Here is a 15,706-nt window from a genome sequence, read left to right as displayed (position 1 = left end):
ATACAATACAAACCAATAACAACTATTAAAATTGAAAGCACAATTAAGGACATGGAATTCTGAACTGAGAGGCCCAGGCTAAAAACATATTTAGAAGTCCTGGGTGAATAAAAAGTTCTTCACCTAGAGCTAAAACAACCAAACAATGGCACCAGGCAAGCCTCTCTGGGGAGGCTGTTCATAACCGGGAGGCCACCACCAAAAAGGCCCTCTCCCTAGATGTCACCTGCCTCAACTTATTTGACAGAGGCACTCAAATAAGGGCCTCTGAAGAAGTTCTAAGGTTCAAGCAAGTGTAGTGTAGTGGTCAGAGTGTTGGACATGGACTCAGAAAGATCCAGGTTCCAGTCCCCACTCAGCCATGAAGCTCACTGGGTGACTTTGGGGAAGTTACTGATTCTCAGCCTAACCTACCTCACAGGGTTGTTGTGAGGATAACATGGAGAGGAGGGGGAACATGTAAGCTGCCTTCAGTTCCTTGCAAGAGGAAAAAAAGGCTGGATATAAATGTAATAAATACGCAAGAAAGTGGTCAAGTTCTACTTGAAACCTGATCCAAGGAGGTTTCAAGGAGAACTAGAGAAATCAGCTTATCAAGTTGATGATAATGCTTCACAGGAAAGCTGTGAGAATAAATCAATAAAGTATGGGTCAAACTATTCATTAAGTTAATTGTATACTATGTAGCTGAGCTAACTTTTTTTGTTTTACTTTAGAGTAACTGTGCATGGTCCTAATTTGGTTTGGGACCAGAGTGCATGGAAGGGGAGGGTTAAACCTCTGCCCCAGCTCCAGCCTCATTTGCTTCCCAATATTCTACCCAGAAATTCTTCAGAAATATTGGAGTCAATGGAGGTTTCCTACCACCTTTTTTAATTCTCTTGCTGGGTGTGGAATTTCAGGGAGCAAATATGGGTGGGGAGTGTTAATCCACCCTTCCCTGTATGTGGTGGTGGTCCTGATCGAAACTGGGACCTCATGCAATTACTCTAAAGAAAACGTCAGGCCTTAGATGTTCATTCATTTCATTCATTTATTATAGTTCTATACCACCCCATAGCCAAAGCTCTCTGGAGGGGTTCACAAAAATATCTCATAGCGATACAGAATCTAAGATCTGATATGCCATCAAATGAAACAATGAAAGCACAAATACTGTAACATCAGAAAGGTTGTACTTTCTAACAGTGACCAGCCAGATTCTTCTGGGAAGTTTATAAACAGGGAATATGGTAACAGCACTTCCCTTTTGCCCCCAACACCTGGCGACAAAAGGCTAAGGTCCAATATCTCAGAACACAGAGATTCTATTTAGGTATTGTGGCTAATAGCCATTGACAGACCTATCCTTCACAAATTGAGAGTTGGTGTGGTATAGTGGTCAGATTAGGACTGGGGTGATCCAGGTTCGAATCCCCACTTAGTCATGAAGAGCACTGGGTGAACTTGGGCCAACCTAAGGTACTTCACAGGGCTCTTGTGGAGATAAAATGGGGTGAGGGTATAACTATGTATGCCATCTTGAGCTGCTTCAAGGAAGGGCAGTATACATAGTTCAGTGGGACAGAGCACATGCTTTGCATTCAGAAGGTCCCAGGTTCAATCTCCAGATAGGGCTAAGAATTAATCCAGCCTGAAACCCTGGAGAGCCGCTACCGGTCAGTGTCAACAATACTGGCTTACTGGGCTCGATGGACCAATGGTCTGACTCAGTCTAAGGCAGCTTCCTGTGTCCCTAAATGTACCAAGTCAATAAATGTGTACACTGCAACAATACACTGCAATGTGTACAATAAATGTGCAAACTGCAACATTATTTCAGCACCTTGGGAATGTTATACAGGTGTGCAAATGTGTGGTTTGGATTGTCAGGTCTGCATTTACTACACAGCAACTATTCCTTACAAACGTTTACTTTCAAGAGACACTAAAATTGTGATGTGGCAAGTTTCAAAAGAGCCTTTTTTCTAGGATGGTATTGACAGACACAGCCAGCACAGGTAGCAATAGAAATAAATTCTACCCCTATGCAAAAACTCACCTGATCATTCTGTTACTCTCATCATGGTCAGGATCAGCATCCTGCATTTCTCCATTGTCGCTCTGGTTCAGGATTGCCATCTCAGCATCATGGGCCATAGATTCCTCCATTTCATCTAAGAGCCCACTGTTTCTCTCACTGTCATTGTCGTCACTTCCCTCTTCCATGACCACATCTGACTCGGCACCAGGGCTAAGCAAATCTGGAATGTTTTAAAACCATTCTGAAAGCCTGAGATATGGATCCAAAGTTTGCTCGGCCATTAAGCAAAGCTCAGTTTATGGGCGAAATCCAATGTCCCATGAGTGGACTTCAGCATGCGCAGTGGGACTTTCCACAGCAATCCCTGCACCTACCAAAATCTAATTCAGAGTCCCCCAACCCTCCTGAACAGCTTTGGGATCTCCCCATTCCCTGCTCCACTTACAAAAGCTGTTCAGTCAGCAGAACCAAACTTATACCACTGATACACAGTGGAGGAGCTGAGGCTGTGGAGAGTTTTAAGAGTACAGATAAAATCTTAGAAAATTTTTCACAAACTAAAGCAAATAGCAATGGCAGCATATACTAATGGAACATGACCAAAAAACAATTTCCACTCATAAAAATAGTGTGTGTTTTTTCTAAGCATCAAGAGTGTATCTAGAACATTACACAGAATGTGTCACTGTATTTTCTTTCATGCTTTATCCAGAAATAACATCCCATCGGGGGAATGGAGCCAAATTTCTAGTTTCATTTCTGTCAGCTGATACATATTTTTGCCAACAGGAAATTGTTTTTCCTGAACAATCCTTACTTATTATATATTTATAATACTAGTAATCTTTCTTCCCTCCTTTGGAATGAACTTTCAATAAACATTTCTGTAATCCTTGGATGGATGTTTAGGGTGACAAACACTCTTGTGTACTTTCCTGAGAGGCACTTCCCTAAAGTAGGGATTTGGCAGTTGTAATGACCACTAAAGGGAAGAAAAATTGTTTGCCTTCTAATATGGACATTATCTGTATGAGATTGCTTTCACAGAAGGGGCTGCCTCTATACACATCAAGAGTATGTAATGGTTCTGGGAAAGTTCCACCGGGCATGCAACACTGATCAATTTTTTTGGAATCTAAGTGTATGCAAGCAAGTGCTTGTCTACAGATATGAACATTATGGGGCTTCTAATGCTCATCTCAAGGAAGAGGTGATCTTTACTGGCTCCAAACACTTTTCCGGCTATTTAAACATCAGTAGCTCTTGAGGAAACTATGGGTTAAATCCAACGTTGTACTAGCAGAAGTCTGCTAATGTGAAAGAACCTTCTCCCTCTCTCATCCCCTCAGTAGCCATCTGTGCTGCTTGAAAATCTGCTCCAGAGGGTTGCCCAGCCCTCCAGAGCAGATTTTGAGGGAGTGCAGAGTCTGCAAGGGCATGAGGAATCGCCCCCCTCCTGGTTCTGCTGACAGAACTGCTTTCATCAGCAGAATGACACGATTGGATACAACCCTGTATTTGTCAAGGACCACTGGAAGGTTATTCCTGGTGCAATATCACATAGAGCACCAGGCACTGGGCTGGAGAGGAGGGAGAGTGATATCACTCCTCCCCTCTCTTTGCAGTTCTCCAGACCACAGCTGCTGATGCTGCCATTGCTGGCTAGTTAATAAGTACGACATTTTTAATTTATTATTTTATTATTCTTCCTAGAATGGAATATGATTTAGATATAAGCTCCTCCTTTTCTGTCTATACACAAGAACCACCCACTCACATAAGAGGAGAATACTCTAAATAAAATTGAAAAAATAACTTATGTCCCCAATTTCAAACATTCTTTTGTTATTTTCCATCCTTTGTTACTCAGGAGCTGGAATTATTATGCATCCTTCATCACATTGTAAAGAATGATACGGACAGCTCAATGTCAATTAATATTTTACCATTCAAGTCAAGGGCTATCTAGGAAGGCGGTGTGTACACCGTCAATTGGTTTCCTCTTTCCTTTAATGCAACCTATGATTTTTTCCCCTTTCCTGTTCTTTTTTAAAAATATTCTCATCTACTACTTAAGTGACCGTTCTTTCTTCACAAGGCTTTTACAACACAGATTGCTACTGTCTTCAATGCATCTTACCTCCATTAATAGCCACTTCCCCAAGGCAATTATTTGGCACTTTAGCTGCACAGCGTTTGTGACAGTTGAACCTGCAATCTAGTTGAAGACAAGATACATAATTTTTCCCAATGATATAGTTATGACATGACATTGTCAGGTATGAAGAGCTTATGTATCAGGGTACAACTAAGGCTGGGTGTGAAATGGTGGGTCTCAACTCAGACGTAATGCCAAATCATGGTTCAGAAGCTTGGAATGAATCTCAAGCTTACACACTGTCCCCGCTGCACCTGCAATTCCCTTCCTTCCTTTCCATCTAAACCACTAAAGCATGGTTTGCATTTTCCCCACAAACTAGGACATAGTTTGATCCTAGTTTTCAGGGCAAGCACATGCCACACATTTCCCATTGGATGTGAAGGCTCATTCGTGTAGCGCCAAATGTGGTTTGGCACTGCAGCTTGAATGAGCCAACATGTAGAATGCCGCTTAGCCGTTCTCCACCAGGAAAGTTGAACGCTTGTGATCTACATAGGTTGTGCAAATTGAGCAAAATTTGTATCATACTTTTGCATCCTTTATTCTGCATCTTTTCCTCTTTTCGATATTTTAATTCTGGTTTTGCTAGCCATGGGATCAGCCAAGCAACTACGGAGGGCACTGGAGCCCTGCCCTCAGCCACTGGAAATCTTCCTGAGCCCTCCCACCCAGCTTCTGAGATTTCAGTAGGAATTGCACATACATGTGTTCATATCTTCGCAGCTATAAAGGCTAGAAAGTTGGAGGGCTTGTTTAATAGCCGACAGCTGGAATTTTCAGGGCTCGATTCAGTGTCAAAGTCCCACATTCTGCACTGTTCCTGCATTCTTGCACAAAACTGCTGCATTCGCAGATTACGCAGAAAAAAAGCAGACTGTTACATAAATAACGTCCTCAGGGTGAGCATTTTTCCATAGACGGTTTTGATAAAGGGAAAATCAGTAGTACAGAAACTGATATGGCAGCCTTGCATGTTTCACCTTATCCTCATTGGCTGATGAACGGAAATGTCAAGAACTTGGTTTTTATTCTCCCTTTGATGGCTAGTTTGATTGCCAGAGCCCACACACACCAATTATGAGAGGGGCACAATCAAGGCCTTGCCCATTCCATGATTCTGGATAAACGCACAAACAATATGAAAAAATTTGGCATCCAAAGGATGTCACATTTTCATTTTTTTTAAATGTTCCTACTTTCTAGCCCTTGTGGCTGTGGTCGATGCTGGATGAGTATGTAGTTAATAACTAATGAAGTTTCCAAAACCAGAGGTGATGCAATAACATGTCCAGTGGTGAGAGACTGAAGCATCTCACAAAGCCCTTCCCCTCACACTCCATAAGAAGCAGCAGAAGAAAATCAAATCAAATATGAAACTTTTTTAAAATGCTTGATAATAAATGCAGTATTCAAAGTCTTACAGGCATCTAATTGAGCTCATTCCAGTTCTTCAATATGCTTACCTTTGCATTGCAAACCCTGTCTAAAAAGTCCTTTGAGTAGCTTCTTACAGTACTGACAAACTGTTGGCCGTGTATATGAATGGATCACAAAAGTATGAGGCACTTTAACCTTGGAAAGCAAAATCTTATCAAGCTGAATAGGTCGTCCAATGTATGACTGCGAATTGGACCTCTTCTCTCTCCCAAATGAATCAGGAGGTGATTTTTGCTACAATATGGAGATAGATTTATAAAGTCGTCTGAGTAAATGCCATCTTTTATAAACATAAATATAAAACTGCCTCATGCAAAATGGCTCCCTGTTTTATATCTATCTATCTATCTATCTATCTACATCTCAATATTGTTGAGAAGTTTCTAATTTTCTCATGGGTGCTGCTGCAACATCCCAGGACCCTCACATGAGCTCCCCACTGCCCTCCACCTCCCTCTTGCATTGAAATCCAAACCTCAAGAAAACTTGGGGTTCAGAACCAGTTGAGACTTGAGGACATGGGAAAGTTCTATACATTACTGAGAGGGTGAGATGTACTGCTGCCATTTTCAGTGGTAGTGCTGCATTAAAGGCATAATCCTATGCATTTAGACAGAACAAAGTCCTACAACTCCCAGCATCCCTCATGCTGGCTGAGGGATGCTGAGTGCTGTAGGTCTTTCTTCTGTCTAAACATGCATAGAATTGTGCCCTTAGCCTTGCATGTACTGTAATTTCATTAACATGCACATTATTCAGTAGGTATCCATACTTCCTTTCAGCACTTTTAGCAACACACAAAGGAACTATGGGGAGCCTAGCAGCACTATACTGGGAATTACACTGACAGGAACATTGTCAATATTCTTAATTCATTGCTTCTGGATGGTTACTGGGGGACATCTAAATTTCAAAGGTACATCAGTATAAAGCAACAATAAAAAAATAGGTGTAATGTTTAGTCAGTTATTCCAATAGTTCAATCAATTAGAACTACTTTGACTGATTAAAAATTATCCATTTGTTAGACAGAACAGTTTAGCACAAATATTTAGAAAATTTGGGGTAGAAGCTACCATTATAGCAGAAGAATTCCCCTTCTATCTCGGACAGGAGGGATTCCATCTTCAAAGAGTTAAATGACATGTGATGGTTTCCAAAAAAATTTCATTATTGAAAAGCAGCCACAGGAGGCTAAAATTGGGAGCGGGGGGTCAGTATGGTGTGGGTGGTGGTAGACTGCTTAACTCTTTCCTTACTGCCATGTGTCCATCAAACTCACTCCATCCAAGCTGTTTTTCTCCCTGTGGGGAAAAAAGCTATGGGGGCGGGGTCTGTGGATCTTTTCTCATGTGTGTGTGTGAGAGTGAATTTTGAATGGGAAAGGGTTACTCAGCCCTTGCCACCTTCTTTGGTCTGCGCTTCTGATTTTACCATCCCATGACTGTTTTTCATAAAAGAGAAATTTAAAGTAAGGCTTTATTTATGTATTTATTTAATTTGTGGCATTTATATACCACTGAATATAATAAAATCTCTTAACAGTTCAAAATATTAAAATACAATATTAAAAACACAACATTAAAACACAGCATGAAAACACTTCCAGCTAAAAGTAAAAAATCAAGAAGCAGTAAAATGCAGCAGCAGCAGCAGTAAAACTAATAATGGCAGAGCCCATCATGTGTACTTTGGCCCTAACATGTTGCCTGCTGAGACAGGTGTATGCCGTTTTAAAATATATACACTTCTTTTTTAAAAAAGGTATGCTTTTCTCTTTTTTTCCTCAGAAGTTTAAAATATCAGGTTGGGTTCAGAATAAGTCATGCTTAGTGTAGAACTACTGAAATCAATGGGAAATAAGTCATGTCCAACTTGCACCGTTGATGTCAGTGCATCTACTCTAAGCATGACTAAGTCTGGACCTCTGCGAATGTATGCATTTAACTGATTAATGAATAAATCAATTAGAAAAACAATTAGCCAACTTCTTTCACTGGGCTGACAGCCTTAAAATGATATCTTTGTTCTGAGAGAATTTCAAATATCATAACAACATAAGACAACTTCTCAAGTTTTCATCAGGAAATTAAATGATTTCTCATAGAAGAATTTAGCAGATTTTCTCTGCTAAAACTCAAAACTGCTGCACTGAACTCAGACTTCTCTCTCCAATGTGTTGGTTGTTAAAGAGAGATGTGAATTATTTTTTTCCGGGTAGCCAGCCAGATTCCTGACTCAGGAAGCTTGGATACTTACCAGGAAACAATTGCTTAACTAGATTACACTATGGAAACTACAGAAACCAGCAAACGTCCAGGCACTAAGTATATCCGTACAATTATTTCTCAAGAAGTATATTACTTTGAAGCTGGACAACGCAGCATTTCATGCATCTTTTGCAAATGGTGAGACAGTCGCACATGTGTGCAGTTATTTAAATTGCACAGCTGCCAAGCTCTTTCAGTAAAACTGATTCAATCCAAGCCATAAAATCTTATTAGACAGCCCATATTGTACTTGTGGGATTAAAAATAAAGAAGGAACAGTGCTCCTAATACAACTCAGGAGACAATTCAGTTTTTTAAAACAGGTCTGAGCATTGTTGGCAGAAACAGTGTTTCCAATATTGTGCCTTTTCAACAACAAAACTTCAATGTGCAGCAAATCAGCTCCCATCAGACTATAACCAAAGCTGTAAGACAAATATCTAAGTAATGGTATCTGTTTGTACATCACAAAGGCAGGATCTTCTACCATGAAAGGAAGTAAGTAAGAAAGAATGGCAATTCCTAAATAGCAACGTCAGGTTTCACGTTCTCTCTTTTCCTCCATTTACTTAGGACTTGCAAAAATTAGAACATTATGACCTCTATAAAAATATTCACGTCATACAAACATAAGAGTTTACCATTTAGGCTACAATCCTACACCCACTTATCTGGGAGTAAGTTCCGCTGAACTCATTGGGCCTTGCTTCTGACTCTTGAGTATAGGATTGCAGTGTTATTCCAGTATTGTCTATTCTGCCTAACAGCAGCTCTCCACTCCAGTGAATTCTCTAACCCTGTTAGTGGAGATCCTTTTAACTGGAAATGCCAGGAACCCATGACTTATATGCAAAGCAAGTCCTCCATTATTGAGCTATCCCCACCCCTGCACACAAGTGGTTCCGGCCAATGGTTCAGATTGTTTATTTTTGTTTTTAAGAGACACAGTTCAGGATCATATATAACCTTGATCCCATGGAGATTAAGGTTATATATGATATACTGGGAAGAGTTCCAGGGAGTCCTCCTCGTCACTGCTATAAGTGGCCCTAAGTTTTTAAACATTACAGGAATACACATACACACAAAAGAACCCTCGGTAAAAATAAGGTAACCCCCCCAAAGAAATTTGGGGAAATTCTCCACACACCCAAAAGCAACAGAAGTGCCCTCCCCTGGGACTAAAGTCCTCTGAATGGGAGGGAATGGAATTTCACCTGAGCTCTAGTTAGAAGAGTCCCACTGGCAACTTCTGTTCTGAGCCAATTCAAAGTGCTAGTGTTGAGTTTTAATCTCCTAAATGGCTTGGGACTGTAATGGGGAGTTTAATCTAAATGGCCTGGGACTGACATGAAGAGTTTAAAGGTTATATTGCTTCCAACTATAGGTGGCACTGGGTCCAAACTGAAGGAGCCAGCTATATGCTGCTGCTGTTCTAGACTGTTCACAGCAATAAAGTTCTGTTAAGCATCCATTTTTCATGTGGTTTCTTCTCTAAAATAACATGACAAGGACCAAAATGCGTGAAGGAGTGTCTTCTGCCACAGCATTCTCTCTATTCCCTCCTAGTTACAGATGAAGAAAGAGGGCCTTTTGGGGTCATGGCACCTCACCTATGGAACACCCTTCCCAAGGAAGGCTTGCCTGACAGCAACACTGGTTTCTTTTCATCTCCAGGCAAAACCCTTTTTATTCTTCAGGGCTTTTAAAGTATTGGAGGCATATTAGAAAACTTATGGACTACTCTGATTCTATTTGTTGATTGTTTTTGTTATGTGATCTTATTGTTACTTGATATTTAAATTTTGTAAAAGTGTCCTGGAAGCAGATCTGGTGAAGGGAGGTATATAAATGTTTTCAACAAGGAAACAAGCCAGTGTTCAACACGATAAATTTTGTTTTCAGATATGCATATCTGAGCACAAAATGTAAGTGATAATCCACTTCACTTTCCAGCTAAGGGTAATCTGAAGTAATACATGAAATTCTAATACCAGCAATCTTATCAACACAGCCATTTCCAGATTCCAACTCTATCCTGTTGAATCAGCATATTCGTCTTCATATTCAGTTGTTCCTAACCACCTAAACAATGCTTCTGCCAAAGATACTGGTCTTCTTTGACAAAACCACTAGTTAATCACACAAAATATCTCTTAACATCTTGGACACTAGGCTGAAGATCTTTGATCTTAATCCAGTATAAATTAGTAGCTCTTCCTTCTGTATCTCTTTTTTCCAGAAGATAAAAATGATAAAATATCCTTCGCTTTACTGCAGCAAGAGTGTTTTTATCTAAAAATAAGGAAAATAAATGGCTCGTTAATGCAAATGAAGTTTCTGAAGGAGGGCCAGACTATATCCAAGATGCAGGCCAAAATGTGATGCAATCTCTGGGTACCTCTTCCTAAGAAGATATCAATACCACATAGACATCAATACTTTACCTTGAGAGCACTTATTTCCTGGCATAGGTCTCCATGCCCTTCATTCCAGATGATATATAGCACCATGATAGCTTTGCACTGTACTTTTAAAATAGTGCTGTTTGTTGCAACTGGGATTATAAAAGACCCTACGAACATCTCGGTTTGGAGGTGAAAATACATTTTCAGATCATAATCTATATGTCCAGTTTCTCAGTATTCAATAAATAAATGTGACACAATATCACTTTGAATTCACTGCAAAATTAGAATTGCTGAATATGTAATGTATTTGAGAGAAAGGAATGTAAAATAAGTACCTACCTCAAAGCTAGGGCTCGTTGGAATCTACAGAAGGAAGAGCAAAGAGAACAAGGGAAAAAGGGGGAGGGAAATAAAGCATTATTATTCCGGAATTGTTTAGAGTAAAATAATGATGATAATAATGATGATAATGATGGTGGTAGAAATGTGCATACAATTATCCATTGCCATTATTCATACACACTTCTATTATATAGAATTTTGAATATTTTTGTCAGAAGAAACCTAACTGCCAAATGAATATAGGGTCCTATCAACGGTGTCTATCTGACAGCAGAACACACACCACTGACAGAATGGATTCCCTCTGTTCCTAGCTGCTGGTGGGAGGAGACGAAGCGGAAGTCCCACTGCGCAAGCTGAGGTGTGTTCACATGACGTTGGATGTTGCCTGCAGTCTTTAAGCTAGCTCATTAAAAATAACTTTTAAATGTATTTGTACAGTGCCCTAAAATTACAGTTCATGCCAGAAATATAGATCCTTCTCAGACTTTGTGGAATATGTGGAATGGAGCTACATTTGCCTAGAAGGTTCCATCTGCTTGAAGAAAACTCTGAGGAAGTTTTCCCACACAAAGGATGGACAGACAGAAGAGAGCTCTGTGGCATGTCTTTACTCTCTGAACAATTTGGTACGGACTAGTAGAGAATTATTCCACAGCTAAAGTAAAAAGAGGCAAGCAATGTTTTATTGTGCAAGTGCAATATGCCATTGCTATGCTCTGTCACTCCTTCATGGATCACTGCCTTGTTGTGGCGAAGGGGCTTGCATAACTCAGTCAAGCCATAAGCTATGCCATGCAGGGCCACCCAAGACGGACAGGTCATGGCGGAGAGTTCTGACAAAATGTGGTGCACTGGAGAAGGAAATGGCAACCCACTCCAGTATTCCTGCCAAGAAAACCACATGGAACATATCACAAGGCTAAAAGAGATGATGCCCCTCAGTTCAGAAGGTGTCCAAAATACTACTAGGCAAGAGCAGAGGGAATTTCCAAGTAGCGCCAGAAAGAGTGAAGTGGCTGGGCCAAAGCCAAAAGGACACTCAGCTGTGGATATGTCTGGAGGTGAAAAGAAAATCCGATGCTGTAAAGAACAATATTGTTTAGGAACCTGGAATGTCAGATCAATGAATCAAGGTAAGCTGGAGGTGGTCAAACATGAGATGGCAAGATTGAACATCGATATCTTGGGAATCAGCAAACTAAAATGGACAAGCATGGGCGAATTTAATTCAGGTGTCCATCATATCTACTACTGTGGGCAAGAATCCCTTAGAAGAAATGGAGTAGCACTCATAGTCAACAAAAGGGTGGGAAAAGCAGTACTGGGGTACAATCTCAAAAACGATAGAATGATTTCAGTATGAATCCAAGGCAAACCATTCAACATCACAGTAATTCAAGTCTATGCCCCAGCCACTGAGGCCAAAGAAGCTGAGGTTGATCGGTTCTATGAAGACCTCCAACACCTTCTAGAACTAACACCAAAAAAGGGTGTCCTTTTCATCATAGGGGATTGGAATGCTAAAGCAGAAAGTCAAGAAATCTTCGGGATAATAGGCAAGCATGGCCTTGGTGTACAAAATGAAGCAGGACAAAGGCTAATAGAGTTTTGCCAAGAGAACACGCTGATCATAGCAAACACTCTTTTCCAACAGCACAAGAGGCGACGCTACACATGGACATCTCCATATGGTCAATATTGAAATCAGATTGATTATGTCTTTTGCAGCCAAAGATGGAGAAGCTCCATACAGTCAGTAAAAACAAGACCTGGAGCTGACTGTGGCACAGTTCATGAGCTTCTTATCACAACATTTCGGCTTAAACTGAAGAACGTAGGGAAAACCACTAAACCATTCAGGTATGACCTAAATCATATCCCTGATGAATATACAGTGGAGGTGAGGAATAGATTTCAGGGATTAGACCTGATAGACAGAATGCCTGAGGAACTATGGACAGAGGTCCGTAACATTGTTCAGGAGGCAGCAACTAAATCCATCCCAAAGAAAAAGAAATGCAAGAAAGCAAAGTGGCTGTTTGATGAGGCTTTACAAGTAGCTGAGGAAAGAAGGGAAGCAAAAAGAAAGGGAGAAAGGGGAAGATATATCCAACTGAATGCAGAGTTCCAGAGAATAGCAAGGAGAGACAAGAAGGCCTTCTTAAATGAACAATGCAAAGAAATCGAGGAAAACAACAGAATGGGAAAGACTAGAGATCTTTTCAAGAAAATCGGAGATATCAAGGGAACGTTTTGTGCAGACAGGCATGATAAAGGACAAAGAAGGCAGGGACCTAACAAAAGCAGATGAGATTAAGAAGAGGTGGAAAGAATACACAGAAGAACTATACAGGAAAGATCTGAATGTCCCTGATAGCCATGACAGTGCGGTCACGGAACTTGAGCCGGACATCCTAGAGAGTGAAGTCAAGTGGGCCTTAGGAAGCATTCCTAACAACAAAGCTAGCGGAGAAGACAGTATTCCAGCTAAGCTATTTAAATCCTAAAAGATGATGCTGTTAAAGTTCTGCACTCAATATGCCAACACATTTGGAACACTCGACAGTGGCCACAAGACTGGAAAAGGTCAGTTTACATTCCAATTACAAAGAAGGGCAATGCCAAAGAGTATTCAAACTACTGTACAGTTGCGCTCATTTCACATGCCAGCAAGGTGATGCTCAAAATGCTACAAGCTAGGCTTCAGCAGTATGCGAACCGAGAACTACCGGAAGTACAAGCTGGGTTTCGAAGAGGCAGAGGAACTAGAGATCAAATTGCCAACATTCGCTGGATCATGGAGAAAGCAAGAGATTTCCAGAAAAACGTATATTTCTGCTTCATTGACTATGCTAAAGCCTTTGATTGTGTGGATCAAAACAAACTGTGGCGAATTCTTAAAGAGATGGGAGTACCAGACCACTTTACCTGTCTCCTGAGAAACCTGTATGAGGGTCAAGAAGGAACAGTAAGAACCAGACATGGAACAACCGATTGGTTCAAAATTGGGAAAGGAGTACGACAAGGCTGTATATTGTCGCCCTGCTTATTTAACTTATATGCAGAGTACATCATGGGAAACGCCAGGTTGGATGAATCACAGGTCAGAATTAAGATTGCTGGGAGAATTATCAACAACCCCAGATACGCAGACGACACCACCCTAATGGCAGAAAGCGAAGAGGATCTAAAGAGCTTCTTGTTGAGGGTGAAAGTGGAGAGTACAAAAGCTGGTTTGAAACGCAACATTAAAAAAACTAAGATCATGGCATCCGGCCCCATCACTTCCTGGCATATAGAAGGGGAATAAATGGAAGCAGTGACAGATTTTATTTTCTTGGGCTCCAAGATCACCGCAGACGGTGACTGTAGCCATGAAATTAAAAGATGCTTGCTCCTTGGGAAGAAAGCTATGGCACACCTAGACAGCATAGTAAGAAGCAAAGACATCACCTTGCCGACAAAGGTTCGTATAATCAAAGCTATGGTTTTCCCAGTAGTAATGTATGGCTGTGAGAGCTGGACTATAAGGAAGGCTGAGCGCCGAAGAATTGATGCTTTCGAACTGTGGTGCTGGAGAAGACTCTTACGAGTCCCCTGGACTGCAAGGAGGTCAAATCAGTCCATCCTAAAGGAAATCAACCCTCACTGCTCATTGGAAGGACAGATACTGAAGCTGAAGCTCAAATATTTTGGCCACCTAATGCGAAGAGAAAACTCCCTGGAAAAGACCCTGATGCTGGGAAAGATTGAAAGCAAAAGGAGAAGGGGACGGCAGAGGATGAGATGGCTAGATAGCATCACCAATGCAATGAATATGAACTTGAGCACACTCCGGGAGAGAGCGGAGGACAGGAAGGCCTGGCGTGCTATGTCCATGGGGTCACGAAGAGTCGGACACGACGTAACGACTGAACAACAACAATGTTCTGTCATGTGCTTCTGCAATGGGTTTGATTTACTTTTGGGGACTCAAAAAAATTCAGAAGGTTGGGTTTCTCCCTGCTGGAAGAACATGCCATTATAAAGCCAAGAACAAGATTTACAGGACCTCTGTATTACATCAAGAAGGCAATTAATAAGTAGGAAATACACATTTGCTATGTAGTTATTCTGTATTTACTTTATAACAAATGGCATCCAAAACAAAATGTTGCAGTGTGTGGTGTGTTCGTGTTCAGCCAGCCACCTCATGCCTTTTTCCAAGATATTCCTTTCTATCCCCCATTGCCTTCCTGGTTTTTCATTCTCCCTCCCTACCCCTTCACCCAACAGTCAACATTCTATGCTACTGAGCATGCTCAGTCCTCACTGACTGAGTAGATCTTAGGTTGGTGGAGGCTGGTGACTCCAATGTCAGTGGGACAGTGAATCCACTCCAGGTTTCAGTCAGAACCAATCAGAACTCTGAAGGAGCTATCCAAGCTGCAGATGTACTGACTGGTTTTGACTGAAAGCCAGAGCGGATTCACTGTCCCACTGACATTGGAGCCTCCAGCCTCCACTGTCTTAGCTTATTGTTTTTTTTTCCTAAATATATCTTGTATTTCTGCACATCTTGGGATCCCTCCAGCCCTGCTGATACCTCCCAATTGCATGTGGATGTTGCTGCTTTGACTTAGGGGTCGGTGAATGAGTGAAGTTGAAGATGGCCAGGATTCTCAGATGACTCCATAATCCACTAATAAAGGCAAGACTGCCACCTTTGAGCATCCTTGTCTTTGTGGAATATTTGACCATTTCCAAGGAGAAGTAAAATGTTTTGCATATACATTTGAAATGAACCAATTCTTAAAGCAATAATTTTTTTTAGTTATGTGAGACTTGTCTCACATGAGAAGGACACATGAGAAATTAATGTTTACAATGTGTCTAGCCTACATCTAAGATTTCCTGCTTCAGAACAAAAGTGCTTTGGATCAAATAGCCCAAGAGCCATGCTGGCACAATATCACAGAAGATAACATTACAGCTGGATTCTCTGGACACTTTCAAGGTGCCAATGCAATGTTTTTGTACCATACTTAGCTTATGGTCTTACTAACACTAGAAAATCTGT

At 41.0% G+C, this 15,706-nt stretch overlaps 1 protein-coding gene across 1 annotated transcript in view; it reads right to left on the bottom strand.

Moving 5' to 3' along the window:
- PRKD1 (protein kinase D1) overlaps nt 1–15,706 on the bottom strand; it is a 147,360-nt gene that overhangs the window by 23,027 nt on the left and 108,627 nt on the right. Inside the window, exons 5-8 of the mRNA XM_084827267.1 lie at nt 10,642–10,665; nt 5,648–5,855; nt 4,164–4,241; nt 2,042–2,243 (exon numbers count right to left, since the gene is read on the bottom strand). Of these exons, the coding sequence (XP_084683393.1) occupies nt 2,042–2,243; nt 4,164–4,241; nt 5,648–5,855; nt 10,642–10,665 (512 nt within the window). The remainder of the gene's footprint in view (nt 1–2,041; nt 2,244–4,163; nt 4,242–5,647; nt 5,856–10,641; nt 10,666–15,706) is intronic.

This window comes from Heloderma suspectum, chromosome 1, assembly GCF_057233095.1.
Source record: "Heloderma suspectum isolate Gila_16-S chromosome 1, 16-S_ref, whole genome shotgun sequence".
Classification (NCBI taxonomy): domain Eukaryota; kingdom Metazoa; phylum Chordata; class Lepidosauria; order Squamata; family Helodermatidae; genus Heloderma; species Heloderma suspectum.
Note: the sequence above shows the minus strand (reverse complement) of the source record. Positions and strands in the feature narration are given on the sequence as shown.